This window comes from Merops nubicus, unplaced genomic scaffold (genome assembly GCF_000691845.1).
Source record: "Merops nubicus isolate BGI_N331 unplaced genomic scaffold, ASM69184v1 scaffold3608, whole genome shotgun sequence".
NCBI classification, from domain to species: Eukaryota; Metazoa; Chordata; class Aves; order Coraciiformes; family Meropidae; genus Merops; species Merops nubicus.
The window spans coordinates 24,410-47,676 of record NW_008627582.1 but is presented as its reverse complement, the minus strand read 5'-3'; the positions used below and the strand labels follow the sequence as shown (position 1 = coordinate 47,676).

The window sequence follows — 23,267 nt, the reverse complement described above, 5'->3', positions numbered from 1 at the left end:
CCGCGGGCACCTGCCCGGCTTCTCCTCCGGGATTTCGGCGCGGTCCGCGGGCGAGGGGGGCGAGCTGAGCGAGGCCGAGCTCTGGGGAGAACAAGACAGGCGTTAGTGCCACCCCCTCCTCCAGCCAAAGCTAACTGGAGGCAGCCCGAGCGCTGCCCACGCTGCCTTTGAAGAAAAAACAACACACGGGTTCACAGTATGCGCTGCCCGGCTTGAACAATGAACTCGTTTCCTTCCTTTCTTTCCCCGACTCCTTCCTCGCCCACTAATTGAATTTTCCTCTCCTAATTACCCTGGCTAATTTCTCTTGAACACTGGCACTTGAAAACATTGCTGAATATCCTTTGTATGTGTTCCTAAGGAGGGAGAAGGCTTTGGAGAACTGTTTTCTGTGGAAATCGCCTCGGGAGGAAGGTTACACAAGCACCAGTTGGCATCGGGGTGCGCTGGGCTCCTCTCCTGGAGCCCTGACAGCCCCCAGCAGGCAGAGGCAGCTCCCTGGCCCCCCTGCCTGTAGGTGCTTCAAGTGTGGAAGACAAGCAATAAGCAATGACAGGAGATGGATGGGAACCACTGCCCACAGAAGCAGAGGGGATGGGTGGATGCTGGAGTGAGACACACACCCCACTGCTGCCTCAGCTCGCTGTGATTTGGTGCTCAGACCTGGACCAATAATCACATTTACATGTTCCCTTTTCTTCTCACATAGCCTGTGTGACCAACCAAGGCTGGCAACTCCTTTCCAAAAAAACTCCTAAAACGAGGAGCCTTGAACTGCAATTGCAATCTCACGGTGTCTTTTCCTCTTAGGCATATTCATACCACATAAAAAGTGGTGCAACAGTTTAGATTATATAATCCTAAATGGTAATTCTGTGGTTTTGACCAAACTCTCAAGAAATCTGTAGAGCAGGCACAAACCCAAAGGAGGAGCAGAAGTGCTTTTGAAAACTGCTGGTAGGAAAGGCTAGAGGAGAACATGGTTTACTGGCTTCACGCAGTGCTGACCAGTCTAAGTGGGAAGGTGGGTGTGAGAAGGAAGCCAACACCCTCCTCAGAACCACGTCCCTTCTGACACCTCACAAAAAACCCTGAAAAACTGCTACAGATGCTTTTGAAGGGAAACACAACAGCCCTATTAATTAGCTATATATTAATGAAAACCTTTCAACCTCTTGAATTGTGTATTTTCCTGAGGCTTCAGTGGTTCTGCTCGAGGAGGGAGTGAGCTCAGTGAAGTGTCTTTCTGGTATCTATTGGCAACAACTGTGACCCCAGACCCAAACAGGTGGATACAGTGAGCAGAGGCCACTTCATTTCACTCTCCACCACACTACCAAATCCCTCCAATTTACCCTTGCCACACGGACTGACAGTTCTCCCCAGCAGCAATGAACCTGTGTCCAAGAAAAGCACCAATAATTTTTACTGTTGCTCCTCGTCAACAGGTTGCCATCTTAAATTTTGTAAAAAAAAATAAATCCTCTCCTGCAGACTCTCAAAGAAAAAGCAGGGCAAATACAATTATATTTTTACTTCCTGTTTATGCTTTTGGGAATTTCCTGCTCTTTTTCTCCTGTAGCTGCATGCACATGCTGTCTGCAAGGACTGCACTCGTCCCAGAGAAGGCAGGACCTCCTCCTTGATTGAAATGACATTTTACATCACGTTTTTCTGAGCCTTATTCTGGAAAGCTCTAACGCCTTCACGGCCTGCAGGGAGAGTTAAAACTTCACAGAGGTCTCCTCAGGGTCACTCAGGTCTGTGACTTGTACCGTGCACTCAGAGATTGGTGAATGGTACAAGTTTTAGCACCTGCCAGCTCCCCACTGCCACCTCCTCGGCAGAGCTGGAAAGACAGGAGTTGCCAAGATTTCTGAATGCTCCTGCAGCCTCGCACACGGGCTGCCCACATCCTCCTCAAGAGCCACGTGGCCAGAACAGGATGGGCAAAACTGGTCCCTTCCTGACCACACTGTTCTTCCAGCTTGGAGAAAACCTGTGAGTTTTTCTCCGTGAGACCTGAGAGTTCCTGGGAATTCAGCTCTGGCTCTCCTCTCTCCTTTTGTTATGGTGGGAGGGCAATCTCCTCGCTTCCTTGAACATTTGGTGCTCTTTCTAATTCTAATACTAAGCATATTTGGAGGAGAGAGAAGCAACTACACAATTTTTTTTATAGTGATAAGGCAAAAACCTTTGGGACTAGATTAATTTCCCTTGGGAATTACCAATGTCATATTTCAGAGGGAAACGACTTCTGAATTCTATCGCTTTCCTCTGAAAACTTCATAACCACCACCAGATGTTCACTCTACGTCGCTGTTATATCCCTTCTTACTTGTAATACCATCTACCAGCTCCAAACTTCATCTGAAACGATGATATTAGGATTAATCCTTTCAGGAATGACACAATACTAAGAATTTCAAAAGCAGTATGGTTGTTTCTAGAGTCCCACACATCTGCGCTTCGATTACTTTCAACTCTTCTAAAAGACTCATCAGCCAACTACTCTAAGAATGAAGGGAAAGGATCTTGGCTAAAGCCTTCAAAAAGATCTTTAAAAGGAGGATATAAAATCCCACTCTCTCCCCTGGAGCCAGCCACTCTCACCTTTGGAAGAGCTGCACTGGATGTCAAGGAGTGGCCCAAAGCTGCTTCTGGATCGGGGTAATCCACAGACATCTGGCGCCCTGGAGACGCGGGAGCCACCTCTGCAGCACGGGGACCTGCTCCTCTCTCCTGGGTTTTATCCTCCTGTGCTTCCTGATGGGTGAATTCTGCTGGTGACCTGGAGGTCCTGCTACCCGACTGCGCCGCGCTCAGGACGGTCATCGTTGTCAGCAGAGCTTTTGGGAGACCATCCATGGAGTCCGTGTGGACCCCGGCCAAACAGTCTGGCAGCCTGAGGTCTTCGTCCTGCAGGGCGTGTCGGGAGGGGTGGTGCTGGGGGCTGGCTGTCACCGAGGGGGTTGTGGACAGGACTGACTCAGCCTGGCTGTCCTCATCGTCATCCTCGTTGTCGTTTTCATCCTCCTCGGCCCCGTCGGACTCCTCCCCGTCGTAGCCCGAGCGGTCGTAGCCAAACCTCTGCTTCTCGCCTGCAGAAAGGCAAACTGGAAGTTAAACCAGTGAAGGCCCCAGGCTGACTGGGAAGGAGGTGGGAGGAAGTCAGTAGAAAGAGCTAAGCCCCACATGGCATTTCTCAGTCACACCCCACTGCATCCAAACAACAGGGAGGATTTTCATTTTGGTTTTCCAGTGCACATCTTTAACTACACAGCGACGTCATCTCCTGCTTCCCTGGTGGTTTCAGCCTCCTGCACTGGGCTCTTCTCTTTCAGGCCATTTATAACATTTACTCCACGTCACCCTTCACTCCTTCCCAAGGGTTCCTGGTTCAGCCAGCTCCCAGTGAGGGGACACGGGGCTGCTCTGCCAGCCTTAGTGGTGGGATACTCTCCGGTTGGTTCTGACTCATAGGTGGGTGTCCTTGTACCTCGTATGAATCACTGCTGCAAAGGCTTTTGCAGGATTCCAACAGAAAGACTGGGGGCTGTTAGTCAGGAATCTGTCTCGTTCACAGGCAAAAGGGACCCAAATTAGACCTTACCAGACTTCTTCCCTTCGCTTATGTTTTGAAAGGTTTATTAACAAATCACCCGAGATGTCCTAGGAGGCAAGAAAGCCCTAAAGCCTATCAAAACTTACCTATGAGTGACACTTTGCTGACATGAAGAAGCCCTCCTGACTTCAAGTCTGCTGTCTAGTGGTAAATTTCCCTAAAAAACACAGCTCTGCTGCAGCTTTCCACCTTCTTTTATATCATAACTTGGAAAGAAAGAATCGTCTTCAGTAAGGAGACAGAAAATCCCATCTGCTGCGTCTGATTCCAAGCCAGACTGTCTGGGATCCTGTTTTATAAAAGGCAAAATGCTTTGGATGCACTAATATTTTATATTTGATTAAAGGTCTGTCTGCTGAGCTCTCCAAAAAAATATAAAAATCAGCATAATAATCCTTTGGTTCTGCAAAAAAAAAAAAAATGATGGCTGGCTTGTTCAAACCTCAGGGATCCTGTTTGGAGGAAACCTACACAACAATTTACCATCAAAATAAATGATGCTGAAAAAAAACCAGCCCCTTAAAAGAATTTTCATGTGCTCCCAGTGCTTTAGGCTGCTATGCTACCAAAACCAAAACAAGCATCTTGAACTCCAGGTAAAATAAATGGGTTTAATTGAGCTACCTCTCAATAAGTTACTCACCATTACAACCTTTTATGGTTTCAAATGAGCAGTGCAATTAGCAACGAGACTAATAGCTTCTTTGAAAAAAACCCTCTGTAATGACTTTGCCCTTCTTTGCCTACACAGTAATTTGTACATTAACTAAATATGGAAACTGTGGATTTTCTACATTTACTACAGCAGACATCAAACTGAAATATTATTAAAAATACCCCAAATCCTCCACGTCGTTGGGACAATGGCAACAAAAATATTTTTTTAGAATTTTAAATAGGCCTTGTTTGTAATTCTCATCTACAGACAAAGCTGTTCAAAGAAGAAAACACATTTTAGTGGAAAAAAAAATAACTCAATAAGGTCTATTCAAAAAATATGGCAAGTAGGATTGTTAAAAAGACTAAAACCAAAACCACATGGTCTTATTAAATTCTTTTTCCTGTTTTTCTGTCAATTCTCTTCCTCACACAAGCTGTATCTTCATCGTTAATTTGCCAAGCAAACAAATGTAAAGTGTTAAAACATTTGTGGATGGAGGTAACTTCCCTTGGTGCCTCTGCTGCAGATCTCAAGCACTTCTCCACGTGTCACATCTAGAAGGGGACCCACGGTGTTTCCTGCAACTCTAAGTGACACACGGGGCATTGCAAAGCCTCAGGTTTCAGTCTGGACCCCCTCTTCATTTTGGTCTGATTTACCAACATCAGGTAATTACTCTCTGGGGAATCCCACTGGTTTGTGTCTTTTTTTCTCCCCCTCTCCACGTTTGTAAAGCAAGGAAACACACTCAAACAATGCCCTGATTTATAAGGAGAAACCATCTTTTTTTCCAAAGCACCATCTAAAAAGCTGCAGGATTTACTAACAAATACTACTTCTGCAGAAGTCTTCTACACACATCTCAGCTTTCTGGAATAAGGGCATGGAAGGGGAGAGGGGACCCGTGTGCAGGACACACATTCCTACCAGGCAGGACTGGGTGGGATGTTGTTTCCCTCCACAGTTTCCCAGTTCACCTCCACCCTTTGTCCATTTGCCAGCTTCTGCTGCAGCTCAGTGGCTACCTGGAGCCCGAGCCTGCAGCGTGGGCCAGGTGAAGGGATGAACCTCCTCCCATGCTGCTTCCACACGCCAGAGGAGAAAGGAAAACCCTGCTCCTGACTTGCTTGCTCAAGGGAACCCTCTGCTCTGGCTCGTACACCTGTGTGCACGTTGTGAGAGGAGCCCCTGCTGGAGTTTTAAGCAGTGGAAGACCCATGTGGGTGGTGGGTCTTCTGCAGGTGAGGCACCAACCTGAGGCTGGGACCACTCCTTGTGGGGAAAGATTCTTCTCCAAGCACTGTCTTGTGAACCAAGCACTACTGGCCCTGATCCATTCTGGTAATTGTTGCTGCCTCCTCAAGTCCTCTTGCAGTTGTAATTGGGGAAAAATTCATTCTTTGCTTTCTTTCTTAAACTGTGCACACTTACAACCACATGCTTATGGGGTTGATGTGTGCAGCTAGAACTGACTCAGTTTTCAAAGGGAACAAACTGACTCCTGTGTTTAACTTTGTATGAGGCTGGAAAGCAGCGTGGGCTATTTTAGAATGAAGGATGTGTCATAAATTTAAAGGCCACTAGCATAGGGGGAAATGGCTTTTGGCAGGAAAGTTCACAGGATTTTGTAAAAGAGAAAAGAAAACAGGAGAAATAAAAAGTTTCACACTATGAAGTGAAGGCTTTCTGAAAGCTTCTGCTCTTCCAGATTTCTAACTCTCACCACTTTAACAGAAAGACTGTTCAAGACTGCCTCAATTTTCTACAAGGAGTGTTTTTGGAAGAGTAGGGAATGTCTCTCATCCTCTGTCAACTGCTGCAATCTTTTCTTTTAAACCCTTAGCAAGACTCTTCCTCTTGGACTTCACAGGAGAAAGTGGAACTTTTGGCTCCAGTTATGAACTCCACAAAAATAAGAAACAGCTGGAAATCGAGGCAGAAGAGAAACGTGGACCCAACTTTTGATGGGGGATTTTGCTCCCGTGCCAGCTGTAATTGCATTTAATAAAAAGGAGTTTGTAACTCTAGGTACTGAAGTAAGTGTACACAAATCATGGGCAAAAATCATCTCAGGCCTTCATTTGTTTTGTTGTCAGTCCTCTGCACTGTGTTTGTGCTGTTAATGAGCTTGCTGGCTAAAGCTCTGTTAGACTGACATTCTACCTCAAAGCAGGGGAAGAAAAAGCTTCAAGTTCTTTAACTCAATAGCATTAGCTGGACTTATCAGCATCCTAATACATCCATTAGTGAAGTGCCTGGGGCTGGGAAGTCCAGGAACTGCTTTTTCCAGTTGTGATGCTGTGAAGTAGGTAACCAAAAGAGGTTCCTCTATGTACTTTGAAGTTCTTTCATTTAAAGGTTTTTTTTTTCTTTACTGTATATGGTTTTAACAATGGTCACCTCATCATCCTCATACTGCAAAGTACTGAAATAAAGGTTCTTCAGAATCTCAACTTACAGCTTTTCATTTTAACTGCAATCTTATCACCAATTCACCCCTTGCAGGACCCAACTTATCAGGCCCTGCTACACACTTGGCAATTTCTGCACCTAATCTAATGATGAACTTCAACAGCTTCTAACAGCCATATTTGATTATAACTTATCACATTCAGGTAGATTTTTGCAGAAAGAGTTTATTTTTGTTCTTTCACTGTCAGGAAGACAAGAGCTGAAAATACAAGTCCAGACTGCTGAGGTTTTACAGATTAAACACTAAATATCTGTTAGTCTGTTCACCATCTCTTTCCATCTGAATTTAAATTTCCTAAATGTACTGGCTTTTAGCACCTGAGTAATACAAAGCAGTGTTTATTGCCTCCCAATTGTGTAGCTGCCTTCAGTCAGGGATTAGCATCTACATAAAAGCACTGGAAAAGAAAGCATCTGTTCTCTATTATTTATATTCTCCATCAAACTCAAGGGAAAAAAAAATGAATACTATGGCAATAAAGGCAGAAATATTTATTAGTACCTCACCATATTATTGTAAGCTTGTCAGGTCTGCATGGCATCAATGCACTCTCTGTTTTTCTAAACAATGACAAGCTCAGACTTGCCTTTCACCTGTTGTATTACTCTTGACCGTGCCCCAACCCTTCAGATAAATATGAGTAAGGATAAACCTCAGCCTGTGAAACAATGCCAGCCACCTCTACCCAAACCTGCCACCTCCTCGTCCTCCTAAGTCTGGTCTACATCTTCACCTGCCCAGTTTCAGTCTTGCTGCAGCTACTGTCCACTGCCCATCCCCATCAAACAGGACTCACAGTGACATCTACTGGGTTAAAGTCAGACTGGTGGTAGCCAGTGCTCCTCAGAAATGAGGAAAAACCAACCTGTGGGCATCTCTCTTTAAAGGGATTATCTACACCTAAGCCTGGGGCATTGTACCTCAGCCCTGGCACTGGGCAGCCTGTTCCCAGGCTGTGGGTGCAGGGCTCCACTGTGCTTCATGGACATCCAGCTGAAGAGCAGACACTGCCATTCAAAAAATCTATTCCTTGTATACAGAACCATCCTTCCATTCTGTTTGCAAAAGGAGGATATTATGGAAAGATTTTCCATTTATTTTCACTCCTTAAAAGTAAAAACACAGCCCAAGTAATAATTAAGCTAATGAAGAGCCATGGAAACTCACTTAAGATATACTATAAGTAATTTATAGCTATTTAGCTGAGAACCATTGTATCTTTAGAAGGGTTTGTTTAATAATGCAGAAAAGCAAAGTGCTTTTATGTATATATGTGTGTGTGTATATATATATATATAAAAATAAAACCATACATATCTGAAACTTACAATTAGGTCTTTTCATTGGTAAAGTAATGAATATTTTGGGATTCAATTTCTCCACAGAGACCATTAAAATAAATTCTGCCCATCTACTGATTTCATTACTAAACATCTTGTGCACGTTTACTCAAGCATACTGTGCCACTCATAAATGAGCTTACATGTGAACTATTACAGGTTTAAATGTCATAACTGTTTTAATCTGAAGACAAATGACTGTTTTTAAGAGTGCACAGCAAAATATTGGGTCAGCAGAGCCAAAAAGGATATCCCTAGTTGCAGTCTGTCACAGTAAACAGTTCACCTCGCCTGACAATTTAATTCAGATATTAACATTCCTTACATTGTAACCCTGTATTTTGGTGATAAGAACATTCCACAGAGCAGAAGATGAAAGATAAATGGATGAGGGAATGGTTTTGAATACAAAAAGGAGGCCAGAAAGTATTTACTAATACCCAAATGATGACAAGTCCAAATACAAAGAATGCTGTGTTAAAAGCTCTGATCACATACAGGCTCTGACAGCTAGAGAGCATCTCTTTCTTTTATACCCTAGATGCTACAACACAACAAGATTTCAGCTTCTCAGATTACTGCAAAAACATTCTCTGTGTGTCCAGGATCATGCACAATTCTGCACCCCTCAGTCCATCTGCATGCACTGTCCATCTCTGCTGCTGCCAGGCCAAAGCTGCCTTCTCACATGAATCTCAGAAATTATATATTTAAGTAACTGTGACTGCCTGTGCTTAAACAAACAGAACCAGCAAAACCCTGAGCGAATAAAAGGCTGGTGGCTTTGTTAGATTTCTGGCTAATTCTCCAATTCCAAGTCTGGTGGAAGATGTACAGCTGTTGGTTTAAGCAAAGATACAGACGTTTTTATTGCCATAAGAATAATCAGTATCCCAAGTGTTTGGATAACAAATTACTTGGAGACAGACAGACAGACATGCTATGGGTCAGGAAAGAGGCCAATCTCACACAGCCTATGGGAAGAAGGAATATTTTTTTCTGAGGTCATAATTATTTCTTATCAGATTTTCTGCACCTTCCTCCACAGCATCTCACGTTGCCTTGCAGCTGAGGAGGGAGCTGGGGCTGGGCAGAGCACTCTCTGAGAGAGGTCACTTGTAACAACCACGCAGCTCCTGAAGGAAAAAATGTACAGGTTTAAAGACTTTTTTTTAAAGCACCAAAGTCCTGGCTTGTAGCAGCACCAGTGTGGCCAGCAGGACTTGGGCAGGGGCCACTGGGGAGGCTGCACTTTGAATCCTGGGGTCAGTTTTGGGCCCCTTGCTACAAAAAAGACATTGAGGGGATGGAGGGGCAGTGAAGCGGGGGAAGGGTCTAGAGCCCAAGTGTGGTGAGGAGCAGCTGAGGGAGCTGGGGGTGCTGAGCCTGGAGCAAAGGAGGCTCAGGGGAGACCTTCTGGCTCTGCACAGCTCCTGACAGGAGCCTGGAGCCAGGGGGGGGTCGGGCTCTGCTCCCAGGGAACAAGCAATAGGACAAGAGGAAACAGCCCCAAGTTGCCCCAGGGGAGGTTTAGGTTGGATATTAGGAAAAATTTCTTCTCCAAAAGCGTTATGAGGCAGTGGACCAGGCTGCCCAGGGCAGGGGTGGAGTCTCCATCCCTGGAGGGGTTTCCAAGCTGTGTAGATGTGGTGCTGAGGGACACAGGTCAGTGGTGACCTGGCAGTGCTGGGTTAGTGGTTGGACCTGATGATCTTACAGGTCTCTTCTAACCAAACTGATTCTGTGATTCTCAAAGCACATGTGACCCAAACCCACCAGCAACACAGGTCAGAGGGAAGAGGGCTGAAAGGGCCAAAAATGTGACACCAGGAGTGCAGCTGAATACCCAAGGGCCTGGGGAAAGGGCAGCCAAAGAGGCAGTCAAACCACTTTGTTACTCACTGAGACTGCCTAGACACTTAAAAAAAATTATATATATATCCAATCATATTCAAATGTAGCCAAAAAATTAGGTGCTGCATGCCTCGTTTTGCTACAGGTACCCAAGCCAGATCATTTAGAAAAGGTGGGGATTTTATCACCACTTTTTATTTTGGTTTGGGGTTCTTAGTTCAAGACAGAAGTGCTACCTGCCCTATTCCAAAAAATAAAATAAAGATAAAATAAACAAAACCATTGTGGTCTTAAAATTAAAGTTCTGTGAGAATTTAATGGATTGTGTAGCAGATCCTGTTGAACGTTTGTCTTGCTTTTCTATATCCAAAATAGAGTATTTATTTTTTTTAAGTAACTACTGTGCTGAAACAAAGAATGTATTTCAGGGAATATAGAATATATTTATACTGTGGTTACACACACCTGTATGGGGCATGTAAAGAGAGAGTCTCTCTCAATTTAATGGCCTTGGAGTCAAAAAAAGAACAATTTTTCAACCAATAATTGAAATGATTTACTTCCACTGGGTGTTACTGGTAACTCTGTTAACATTTGAAACATTTCCCATTATATTATAACCACAAATGCAGTTTTTCATGTGTGCAGCTGGGAATATCGATTTATCAGATCAATAAAATGCTTTCAGTTCCGAGTAAATGGAAATACCTGTTCAGCTGTGGTTTATAAAACTAAATAAAATGTCGAAATCTACAGAGCATGGCTTAAAGAAGTTGTGATGATTTTTTTTTTATCAGGCAAAGGCTGAAAACTTTAATGAAAACTGCTCCTCTGTGAGAAGAGGACACGGAATTTGTGCCGCCGCTTCCCTTCTGTCTTATTGACTTGGTACCTCACATTGCAAAGGGGGAGATGTTTTTAGCTTACCAAGAAGGAATATATTGAAGAATGCCAAAAAAGGGAAAATGCAGGTTTCTTTGTACCTAGTGCACTACTGAATCATAGCAGCTGAGTCATATTCCCAGCATTATCTGGAATTAGATTCAAGCTGATTCGCTTATTCTGCTGGCGGCTGTCATACGGGAGCAAGTGCATTCATCTTTCTTGCCCTTTACTGTTTAAATAAAGATCCCCACTGCTTTTTTTTTCTCAAAACCTCATCCGCAATCTAATAAACCATTCCACTGAAAGAAGAAAAAATATAACAAGGCAAGGCCACACGACTCATCTCCCTGCTGAGAAATGGGAGGAGGGAGCAAACGCCGCCGAGATCCGAAACGGTCCTAAGGCACAGTCCTGTTCTCCATCTCGCTGCCTGTGCTGCAGCTGCAGCCTCCTCATCATGCTGAGAAAAACCCCCATGAACTCAGCCTGGCCCCTTTTGACTGTGCTCCATCTCAGCTCCTCTTCAGAGGCCTCAGGATGTAGGAAAGGCAGAATTCCAATTATTGGCAAATTGATTCGTTTTGATAACGCTCTCATCGCTAATGGAGAAGCAGAACGGGTCGAGATGAATAATGTCCATGATTTCTAAGTGATCTCTATCTGCTGATTTATGCCCAATTATTTGTGAAGGAGGACAGAACTCTGCACTGGAAGATGATCAGCCTCGCTGCAAAGCACTCAGCAACATCCTTGTGACTCAGGTGGCATGCTAGTGGCAGAATTCTTATGAAATGTGCATCTCAAAACTTTGACAATTTCATGCACAACTATCTTCAAAGAAACACTACATTTGACTCCCTTTTTTTCTAAGCAAACAGCTGGGTTTTTTGGTATTTTCAGTCTTGTCATATTTATCTGTGAAACCATACAGTTAAACTGCATAACACTTTGTGAAAAATTCAGCAGCAATTTATCTTTAGCATATGCTTGTCATTTCTTTTGGTGACAGTTTTTCCAGTATTTCTTGCTCGTTTGGACTAGCTTGGAAGATTTTTATCTCTCATCTTTTCCCTGTGCAAGAATTCAAAAGCTTTGCAAAAGAAAGGGTAAGAAATCGGGATGAAAAAGTAAATACAAAAATGCAGTAAAGAAAGAAGATTTTAATTTCTTACCAAATTCCTCTTCTCCATCCTGGTCATCTATTAAGCCTACTGAGACTCCCAAATCCATGCACTTCTTGCTATGTGCCTTTGACTTCATATGTTTTGTTAAATTTCCTTAAGAAAAAATGAAAAAAGACATTTAACTGCTCTGTAACTGTAGAAAACCATCCAAATATACACTCACCACATCTACACCTTATCCAGCTGCATTTATAACCACCTGTATAATTCGATTTCACACTTGATAGAACCTTGCCCCTCAACAGAAGCTGTCGAGGGCTGCAGCAGATTCACCACCTTGAATGCCACCAGCTCTCTGGCTGCATTTCATCAAGTTCTTTATCAAGGGTAAAATAGAATAGGATAGAACTCCTAGATGATGATTTTGCATGGCTGTAAAAGATCCCTCATTTGTTTAGTATAAAACAGGCTGATTCAGTCATCAAAGTCATGTTGACAGAAAACAATCATGTGAAATCAACGTTCGTATCTTGCAGCTCTTTTAGGATTTGATGGATTCTATTTTTAGTGCAAACATTTTCATTGCTGATCTAAACAGATTAATTTTCTTCAAAATATACGTTCAGAGCATGAACAGTTTTGATCTGAATCTCAAAAGTGAACACAGAGCTGCTGAGAGGCCCCACAGGCTGCTCTCCCCTTCTCCTTGGGTAAGAAAATACAGCCAATATCATCCAGAAAAGGCTCAGAGTAGACCAGAGATCTGTAAATTATGATATTTGTGAAATGTATGTTATTGCACCAATCTGCTCACTTTATATTTAAACTTCCTGCTGTTTCTTTGAGGTATTACAATGGGAGAAATTACAGTGGGTGAAATGGTGGTTCTTCTACGGTCATGGAGAACTTTATTCCTGCTTTTATATGAAGGTAGCAATTCAACCCAAATGCTGAAATAATTGGTAGGAAGCTACATGGCTGCAGTGACTCAGAAACTCAAATTTTGCAGCTTTACATACTGCATGAAGTTACTGGCTGTGCTGTCCTGTCCTGAAGGGTGTTTTACAGAACATCCATCACCCAAGTGAGTGACTCTGCCAGCAGCACAGGCAACACTGGGCATAGCAGCTGCAGAAGAGAGAGCAAATACAACAGCCAGCTACAACTGAAAGCAGGGGGAATTTCAAACAGGCAGAACTTAATGACCTGAACTTGGCCAACACGCCTACTCTGCAAAAACCATCCTCAGAATTTGCTGGGTTCACACTCTGGCGTTTCATCTTCAGGGCAAGAGGATGACCCAGTGTGTCAGGATGCAGAGAGAGGTTTTGACACATCTGAAGACTATCCATCCCACTTTCTGCAGCTCTGGGTTATGTCTTGGAAGTTTTCCACCCAACTGCTGAGTAGTCTCAAACCCACTAAAACTAAAAATGTTTCTGAGGTTACAGCTGGGGGGGATTATTGCTAAATGATGTTCAAAGCCAAGAAAAATTTTACTGCTTAGAATTTTTTCGCTGAAAGTATTTTGGCTGTGAACTTCTCTTGTCTGTTTCACTTATTCTGAGGCCTGGGTCTACCAATGTTTAATATATCGCTTGCTTAAACTAGGATGCATTTAAGTACTTGCATGGACTTGATGATCTTAAAGGTCTTCTCCAACCAAAACAACTCTGTGATTCTCAGGGTCTGGTGTAAACAGGCTTTAAAAAATAGGCGTGCACCTTTGGGTCTTAGAAGTTCAAGTGGAAAGTGAACCTTTTTCTTCAAGGGTATAAAAACCATTTTAATATAGTAATTTAATAACGGCCAATTTGTTTCCCAGAGCAATTAGTTGAGTGCCAAGAGGAGTGTAATGTATAATGTCATACCTCTGAAAGATCACCACTAGGGACTTCAAATTCTGTCTCCATCCCTAACCAGCTCACTTGTCTTCCCCCAGCTTTCACCATACTCCCATGATTTTTTTCCACCACCAGCTTATCCACATCAAGACAACGAAGAAAACCAAGCTACCAATACTTGAAGTTCAGACAACAAAACTCTCCAGGGAGGCAACATCCTCAGCTTCACAACAGCCACGCGAGAAGACAAGACTCATCCTTGAGAGCAGAAGGGGAAAGGGAGGGAAGCCTGGCCAGAGAAGCAGCCCCACCTTTCGTTTTGAAGGAGAAGTTGCAGTAGGTGCAGTGGTAGGGCCGGAGGTCGGTGTGGGTGCGGATGTGCTTCTTCAGCATGCTGGGCTTCTTGCAGCGGATGCCGCACTCCTCACAGATGTACTTCCCTCTGCCCCGCCCCCGCACGTACACGTACTCCTCGTTGGACTTGTACCTGCTCACAGGACCACAACGTAAGGCCACGGGTTGGCAGGCAGGAGTGGTTCTAGCTACAGACCCTCCTCTACCAGAATTTTAAAAAGAATAGCGCAATGGAATGAAATGGATGAAAATGGATGACTGGCAAAGCCAACCATCCTCTTTTTCTGCCCAATTTCTGCATTTGGGTGTTACACTCCTCTCTAATTTTTCACTAGGCAATCGTGGATTTGTTTTTTTAATACAGGTACTGCTCAATATTACATTATTTAAAGTTTTTCAATTTCCTCTTTGCAGCACAGGAACAGACTTTTTAAAAGTGTCAGTTCTTGGAAGCAGCATGGGCACCATGAGGAAGCTTTAAAAGAGCATCTTTGAGGCTCTGCATTGGATGCATTAAAGGAGTAACACTAGTTATGACAGTTAACTAGTTTAAAGGTGTTTAAAGGCTTTAAAACACCCTATCAATGTGCTTTGGATGTCTCTAGATGGAAAAAGTCATTCAGGTTCAGGGACACCCTTAACACCTCTGCTCGTGGACACCAAAGGTTGTGCTTAGCCCCGGTGACCTGGTCCCTGCAACGTTTGGATCTGTGTGGAGATGTTTTACCCAGGCAGCTGGTAAGGGCTTCACTGCTGGCCTAGACTGGCCTCAAACCAGGAACCAACAAATGGAAAGCCCTAGAAGCCCACCACCAATTATAAGAATAATAAAATAGGCACCGTTTGTGCTTAAAATTTTTAGAACTGTCACTGGCACTCTTCTACTGAAAAAAAGTCTGTTTTATAAGATGTTGTACGTGGCACAACACAGGCTAAAGAAACTGCTATTCCTATCAGATTGAAAGTATTAACAGTGCATGGATGAGGGCTCTCAGCAAATATTTCCATGGCACTTTTCAAGTGGGGAGTTCTCCAGCCTGTGTATGTCACAGTGAACTGCCAGAGACTGCACCACAGTCTGCTGCTTAGTCCCTGGACTATGTCCTCACCAGCTACAGTTCTACAACTTTAGTGCAGAATAGGTATCATTTATCAGGTAAGAGAAATATAGGAGAAGAATTTACATCTATGGCTGGATCTTGCTGCCTTTACTGCTGATTAATGTTCATCCTTTGGGAACAAAAAGAAAGAATTGCACTGCCTACTTTCTTTATTTCATTACCCCCCTTCGTAACTCTCATGGCTCTGTGCTTCTGATGACTTTCCATTTTTCTTGAAAACATAAACCAACATCCACAGACCACAGTATGGGAACTGTTATTTAAAATAAATCAAACAGGAACCAACAGCTCTGCAAATTCTAGAATCAAGGAAAAAAATATCTGCCTGGTGATATCTAATATACAAAACACAACACTTGCCCGCCATCAAAGATTTTAACTCTTCTTGGTTCAGATTTGATAAAGGAATTTTCTTTATCGTGCTCAGTGCTTGATTCAGAGTTTTCCTTATTGCTGAATTCAGCTGCAGCCAGTTTTTTTCTATTTAATGCTCTCTGAAAGAAAACGAGATATGCATATCATTAAAATGAGTATCTGTCACAGACCACTCAAACCTGTAAATTATGAATAAAAGCATCATAAAAGTCACAATTACAATAACCAATTTAAAAAAAAAGTTAAGATACACAAAACAAAAATTCTTTTGCTAAACTTCTTTTCTCCTATGCACTGACTGCTTGTGGGCTAGTCAGTCTATATGGAAATTTGAATATGCAGTAGGAGATGCCTCCTTACTTTTCTGGGAAGGTGAAGGTGATGTTTTTTAGCTAACAGCCTTCAACTGAGAAAAAAAATGCTGAAGATCAAACCCAGGTGCTTCCTGAATAGCCACAGCTTTGCTCCTCTTAACAAAAATAAGCTTTCTCCATTTCCCATGATTATTAATTAAGGAATTTTATTTATTTTTTTTTTTAAAGCAGAATGAGTTCCCCCAACATTTGCCAATTAAAATCGATTCCTTCCAAGTCTAGGATATTTATAAAATGGGCAACAATGAAGGAATGATCCAATTAGCCAGCAATTATTACTGCTGTATTATAAACTGTTCTACCCACGTAGCTGGCACACTGGCCACATTTGCTCATATTGAGAAGTGAATAAAATGATGAGAAGAAAAAGAAAAACCACCCTGGCCTTATGTTTTCTACTCATAAAATGCAATGCTGTAAAGCTTGAGAGTTGTTGGCAGGAGGAGTGGCTGATGAAATGACTGCTGGGTTGCACTGGTCCTCACACATACCCCGAGGGGTGACATCACTCTGGCACCTGGTCCTTGCCCATGGCTCTCCACACAGCCTCAGCCACCACCTCCACTTCCCACCTGAGGAGGAATGTGGCTGACGTGGAGGAATTAACAGAGATCAGAGGAAAAGCATCTTCCTGGTCAGTCCACAGCCCTAGGCACAGGCTGCAAGCACCACTCCAACCCATACACCCTCACGCAGCCCTCTCTGACTGATTTGGGCTGGATTCTCAAATTATTTATCTGAGCAGCTCTACCAAAGCACACAAGACAACTCTGCCTGTGTGTAGGAAGAAAGAAGTGTCACCCTGCGTGTTGTAACAGCATTCACACAAGGTGGAAGGAGATGTCCTGGATGAGAAGTACTAGAAGTGGAGCCTGCTCCAGTGCCTGCAGCTCAGCTGTGTTGTGGTTCCTGTACACTACCTGGCACACACATTGCTCTTTGTTTCCACTGCAAACAAAGAATAACAAGGTGACATTTGTAATTTAACAAGAAAAGAGTAATGGAAAATACAGAATACATACAATAAACCCAATGCCACACAAATATTCTTGGCTGCTGGAATGATGAGATCTTTAAGGGCCTGATCTTTCAACCCTGAATACTGAGTATCTTTTCCAGAACTCATTTTCAAGAATGAAAAGACAAAGGAAAAAGAAAGATTCCAGAAATATTTGGCCCGTGTTGCTATCCAAACTACAGGAAACAGAGATATAATAAATTGCATAGTCACAAAGGCACCGAGAGTGCAAACACTAACACAAGGCCAAATACCTCTGGATTCTCCCCAGCCCCTTCTGTCTTCTCACCCACATGTTTAAGTACAGACAGAAGATGACCTAACATAGGTGTTCTAAGGAACACAGGTTTTTTGTGTAGAAATCCTTTACCTTACCTCACCTAAAATCTCCCAAGCCCCACATGTACAGGTAGAAAAACAGCAGTGCTGTGAAATGTTCCATCTTATCCCTTCCAATAGTATTTTCTCTTTTCTCCCACAGAGACAAGGACCATGATTCATTTCTACTCCACTCACTTTGCTCCAATTTAACTCCACTGTCTTCAATTACTGGTATAAAACTGGAAAAAAACCTGCTCTTAAGGCTGTCCAGAGACCAGAGTTCAATAGATACTTGTGGTACTTTACAACATCCCTTGGAAAAAAAAAAAAACAACAAACCAGGATGCTCACAGCCAGAATCATCAAAGTTATAAATTTTAGATTAGAATATTCATTAAACATTTTCCCCATTGGCACACAGCCACTTGAGGAAAATGGTTTTAATATCTTTAACGTTTTACTAGTTTACACATAAAAATCCTCTGCATTTAAGTACTTTCCAGCAGTGAGCTGGGCTGTTGAGGCACAGCATCCAAGAAAGGAAAGCTTTCCAGTTAGGGGAAACTTTCCACCTTGCAGCCTGTTCTTGCCTGAAAACCTTCACCCTGGAACACTACCCAGCCAAGAGCAACGCAGGGGCTTGAGGAACAACTCCTGAAACACCCACCAATGACTTCACGTGAGGAAAACCAGCAAAAAAGAGAAAAAAACAGACCACTAAAATAAAGAGCAGGGAGATGAAATAAGCTTCTCCCATGAGGGTGAACCTCCTGTTACATTTTAAGGTGCTGTGCTCATTCCAGGAGCTTCTTTCACAATACCATCTTGTGGTTTGCTCTCTGAATCACCGGAACGTGGCAACTTCACCCACTGCCTCTGAGCAGCGAATTGTGAAGAGCAAACAAAGTCCCAGGTCCTTTCTTGTTTGCATTGTGTCCACGTCTCTGCATTTCCCATGGTGTGTACTGCTGAAGGAATTGCCTTTCTTGTGACAGTGATTAGTAGTGGTTATGCAGCAACACGAGATCTCTGCAAACATGACTTCATTTTGGGGGCAAACCCAGGCAGGGTTCAGGAAGCCACTTTATCTTGGTGAGGAGATCAGCAGTTAAAGCCCCACGAGCAGAAGACACCAAATCACCCTGGACAGGGCTGACTGTGAGAAGAGGGGAGGCATAACAGTGCTGCATTTTTAAAATGATGTATAAATTGGATTATAGAAGCACTTAAAGCTCTCTGTCAGGTCAGGGTTAAAATGTGCAAACCACTTGAGCAAACACAACCCCCAGACACTTGCCATCTGAACTGAGGGAACTCAAGACCCCACCAAGCTTTTAAGCAGGAAATCAATTACTTTTTTTTTTTTTTTAAATAATTATTAGCTAATCTTTCCAAAAGGACCTCCCAACCTTTTCCATCCTCAGTCTCAGCCAGAAAAACCAGTAGAATTACTGGGCCTGAACTGAATAACTCAGGTTTAAAACTGAATTTCAGGTTTTGCTTTCTTTAGACATGGCATCTGTGAGGAATTTTTCATGTTGGCATCAGCTATCCCATCACCAGGTCTAACAGGACCCTGGCAATACAGAGATATGTTGTAGCAGCAGCAGCATTATCCTGAAAAGCAGCTGAAATCCCACTGCCTGAGCCATTAAAAGGGAAAGCAGATAAACCCTGAAGGTGTCAGGTCATAGCAGGTCTTTGAAATTTTTAATTTCTGCCACCCTATACCTCACTGGTACAATCTGAGATGCCAATTAAAGTTTAATTGGTGTTTTCTTGCTGTACTTTCTTCCTCCATAATGGCTGTGAGTAAAACCTGTAAATCAGCCACAAGCAGAGCTTAAGAACTCTTCATTCTCACCATGCCTGTGTGCTTCATTCCAAATGTCAGCAAGAAAGACTGAAGAAAGATTAGTAACTGCAGTTCTTTTGTGGCAGAAGCACTGTAAACGTACCTGACAGCTGCCTATTACAGCATTTAAGTACTCCTGGAGTGTTTAAAAGGGTGCTGTCAAAATATTTTTCAAAATATTATTATCCGTTATTTATATTCTAAACAGAATTTGTTTGTAGACAAAATTTGCTCTTCAAGAGGCACGCAGTAGCTTTGTTACCAGAGGATTTCTTCTGATAGACTGCTCTTTAAAAAGCAACCAAACATGAGTCAATGACACAACTGATGGGAGCCTTGCCTTAGAAAGAATGGCTCAACTAGGTGCAGTGAAAAAAACTGCATCTTCTAATCCTTTTTTCTTCTCTTCCTTTTCCATTTAGCACATCTCATGAAGCGTATGAAAGAGGCTGAAGAAGGTGAGACTAACACAGGACTGACACTTCAGTTACAGCACCAGCACAAACTCAGCAGCCTGGATGCATGTGGAATATCACAGATCAAGTTTTGACCTCCACTCTAAACGTTAGCAAAGCCTCCCATTGATTTCAGGACTCTCATCATCTTTTGGCCTGAGGGGTTTCAGCAGATCTCCTCGACTCCCCCTGTCATTCTGAAACCATTTCTTCCTCTTACACAGTTTCTCATCCCATTGCTCTTTTCCCCACCGATGACTTTGTACCTTAGCAAAAACTCAGCAAGCACAGCAGCATCCCAGGCTGAGCTCTGGCAGCAGCACTCTCCAGCACCCCACACTACAGAAAGCCCAGTCTTTTCCCAAGGCTGGGCTCTGACACCTCTGGAGTGACTGCCAACCCTACGGACCCCAATTCCCAGCCTGATGCCTGGGAGGCTTTGCTGATGGCAGACTGCAGGATTAGGAGAAGTTATGATTGCTTTTACACCCAAAAAAGCCATTTCTATGTCCTGATGGATTCTGAAGAAAGGGAGGTCCGTGGCTAACGCCCCATTTTGTCAGCTCCAAAGAGGAGTTTGACATCAAAGACATGAGGTACAGAAGAAAGGAAAGAAGGGTGTGAAATAGTGCTGTACACCTCAGAAAGCTTTATGGCTTCACTAGATGGGACAATAAAAGCCAGTAGTGGTTCCACTGAACAGGCACAGCCACCTCCTGCCATCCTACAGGGCAGGGAGCCACCTTTGCCCATTCACAGAGGGATGCTGAACCCAGTGCAAACCAGCACAGCTTTGGTCCCATCCATAACCAAACTGGACAGCGAGTGAAAGCCTGACCACACGTGCTCAGCCCCAAGCCAGCTCAGGAAACACCAAGTGACTGCTCTGCTCTCTCACATCTGACTTCAGAATCACATATTTTTATCTACAGGCCACAAACATCACCTGGAGTATTACCCCAACGTCATCTTTGGAGCCACAGAGGTCCAAGAAGTTGTCAAGTGTTTTTATGGCAGCAGTAATTTTATTTTAAACTTCACTGGTTTTGTCATTATTTCACCCCTCTGATTAATCTAGGTGGGAGAAGGGAAATGGTGCTTTGCTCCTCTCCCCATTAGATGGTCAGTGATGGTGACAAATATTTCCCTGGCATATCCATAGACACAGGTTTGGGCTGAGCACTTTTATAAGAGAAAATACCAGCTGACTTTCAAGGCAAAATATACAGTTATGATCTTAAATTAACCTGGTTTTAGTTCAGTGTTGAAGAAATATTTCTATCAGAGCTATTTTTGTTCTACCCTTTGGACTGAAAAACCAGCCGAACGCCTTCTGCCATAAACCTCACTTTGTGTTCAAATTTAAATCCAGGAACTAATTTCCATGAAAAGCCCTAAAACCTCATGAACAGGTTTCTTAATGGAATTACTTCAGATCTTTTTAGCAGTATGATCCAGCGTATCTAAAATAAATAAGCACATATACTACACACATCAGGCACATTGCATTCTCTAAAACATGAACGAGCATGATCCCCAAAGCAAATCCTCTGCACACATCAAGCACAGCTCAAGTACCTTGGTTAAGCTGTTCTTCCACTTGCTCGAATAGACCAAGACATCAGACCTGGGATGAGTAGTTCTTGCTTGAGTGTACAATGGTTTTTCAACTTTTTGTTTGGAATTGAGGAGGGAGAGTGCTACTTTCGTCGACAAACCCAGTGGATTGGGATTGTTGGGACTAATGGTCCACGTGGAATAGGCTGAGATTTTCTGGTCGTTTTGCAGCAGATGTAATGGTTTTCTCTTCAGGAGGTAACACCAGGTAAAACTCGTTGTGGTCTTGAGGCTGGGGAATGACAACCTTTGCAGTTCTGCATTCATCCCAGCCAGGGTAGTTACAGGCTTTGCTTGGCCTTGGCCACTGAGGTGCTTGCTCTCAGGGTTACCTGGGGACCTTCCCTCCTGACTGCTGCTTACAGCCTTGAGAAGAGAACTCTGATTATTCCCTGGAGACAATTCAGATGGTTTTCTAGCTACAAACACTGGCGATGCTGAAGACTTCAGGTCTTCAGATTCTGGTGACTCCTTTAGGGCTTCTGAAACCCCAGTGTCAGAGGAATGACAGTCAGGCAACAGCAGGTCTGAAGTACCAGCCTTGCTGCTTTTTTCATGCTGTGCAGCACCATCGGGATCTAAAAGGTGATTTTCAAGAGGCTCTGTGGTGCAAACCTGTCTTACCAAAACTGGTTTCTTCTGCTTACCAGTAGGGTCACTGGATTTAACGTTCAGAGGGTGCAGGGGCCTAGCATCTGTCACACAGGCAGCTCCACTCTCATCTTTAACACGTTTTTGCTGTTTTTCCATGGCAATATCTAAACTGTTGGCTGGGGAAAGCATTCGTTTACTTGAAGCTGTAGCTTCTGGTTGAGGGAAGAGTCCACTAACTGGCACTTTCTGAATGATATTCAAAGAGCTTGACAAAGGTGAATTTCTGGTTCCGCTTTCTGGCTGCGAACTTTCAAATTCAAACGAATTTGGCAAAGTCCTCTGATGATCTTTGTGAGACTTTGGCAGCTGAGCTTTGCCTTCAAGCGTTGGCACCGTCGCAACATTTGTTTTGCAAACAGACTGAGTTACCTGATCCTGGGTGACTAAGATGTGAGGGAGGGGTGTAACAGTTGCAAAGCCATAGGATGGCACACTGCTCTGGATACGGACGGGGACCACAAAGGGAGCAATCTGCTGTACCTGGCTGCTGCAGTTATTGGGGACAATTTGCTTTAGAGGAGGCACAGAGTAGGGGTTAGACATCTCAGACAGCTTAGTCTGCAGTTCAAAGGAGGATACATTCTGGTCCACCCCAACCTGACTTGGAACAGTCTGAGTGGGTAAGGTATTTTTTAGCAATTTAGAAGAGTATGGCTGACCTATATGTAACGTTTTAACGTGAAGCTGGTACTTTGGAGCAAAGCAATCCTTTTTCTCATTGGGGTGACCAGAAAGCATGTATGTGCTCGCTTGTTCCCCTTGGGCTGATGTTTTAGTAGGTGTCTGGGAAGGCTGATGAATCGATGATGGCTGCCCTTGACTACTCAATACATGATCTAGAGGCGGCTGGACCGAAGACAGGGTAACAGGATTACAATTCTGAGCTGCTGAGTGGGGCCTGGAGTGAGTCTGCGAATGCTGAGTGCTGGAAGGAAACTCCCCCAAAGGTTTGCTGGAGGTCGGCGGCCTCTGCAATGGCACCGTGGGCACATCTGTAGCATGAGCTGTCTGAAACGAGGAACTCGACTTCCCCTGGGCCTGATGATTCTCTGGAGCAATATTTAAGGAGATTTGCCTCACAAACGGGCCCCTCCTCCTTTCCAGCAGAGGCACGTGCCCAGCGGCTCCGTTTGCAGAGGAGACTTTGGGAGCGGCTGTCTCTACGAGCGGGGCAGGTTTCGGTGGAGAGATGCTTCCACAGTCAAAAGATTTACTCCTGTAGTCCACCACCTCCATGGACGGCTGCGTGCAGCTGATCTGCTCCGAGGCAGCACGTCTCATTTCCCTGTAAGGAGGCCCCGGCCCCGCCAGCCCGCG

The 23,267-nt window shown here is 43.8% G+C and overlaps 1 protein-coding gene across 1 annotated transcript in view; it reads right to left on the bottom strand.

Annotated features, from left to right (window-relative positions):
* Positions 1–10: 10 nt before the first annotated feature.
* The window catches only part of HIVEP1 (human immunodeficiency virus type I enhancer binding protein 1), a gene marked incomplete at both ends in the record, with an annotated part of 46,347 nt that continues 23,090 nt past the window's right edge, over positions 11–23,267 (bottom strand). Inside the window, 6 exons of the mRNA XM_008946349.1 lie at positions 11–81; positions 2,614–3,101; positions 12,011–12,115; positions 14,118–14,293; positions 15,642–15,775; positions 21,258–23,265. Coding sequence (XP_008944597.1) covers positions 11–81; positions 2,614–3,101; positions 12,011–12,115; positions 14,118–14,293; positions 15,642–15,775; positions 21,258–23,265 — 2,982 coding nt within the window. The remainder of the gene's footprint in view (positions 82–2,613; positions 3,102–12,010; positions 12,116–14,117; positions 14,294–15,641; positions 15,776–21,257; positions 23,266–23,267) is intronic.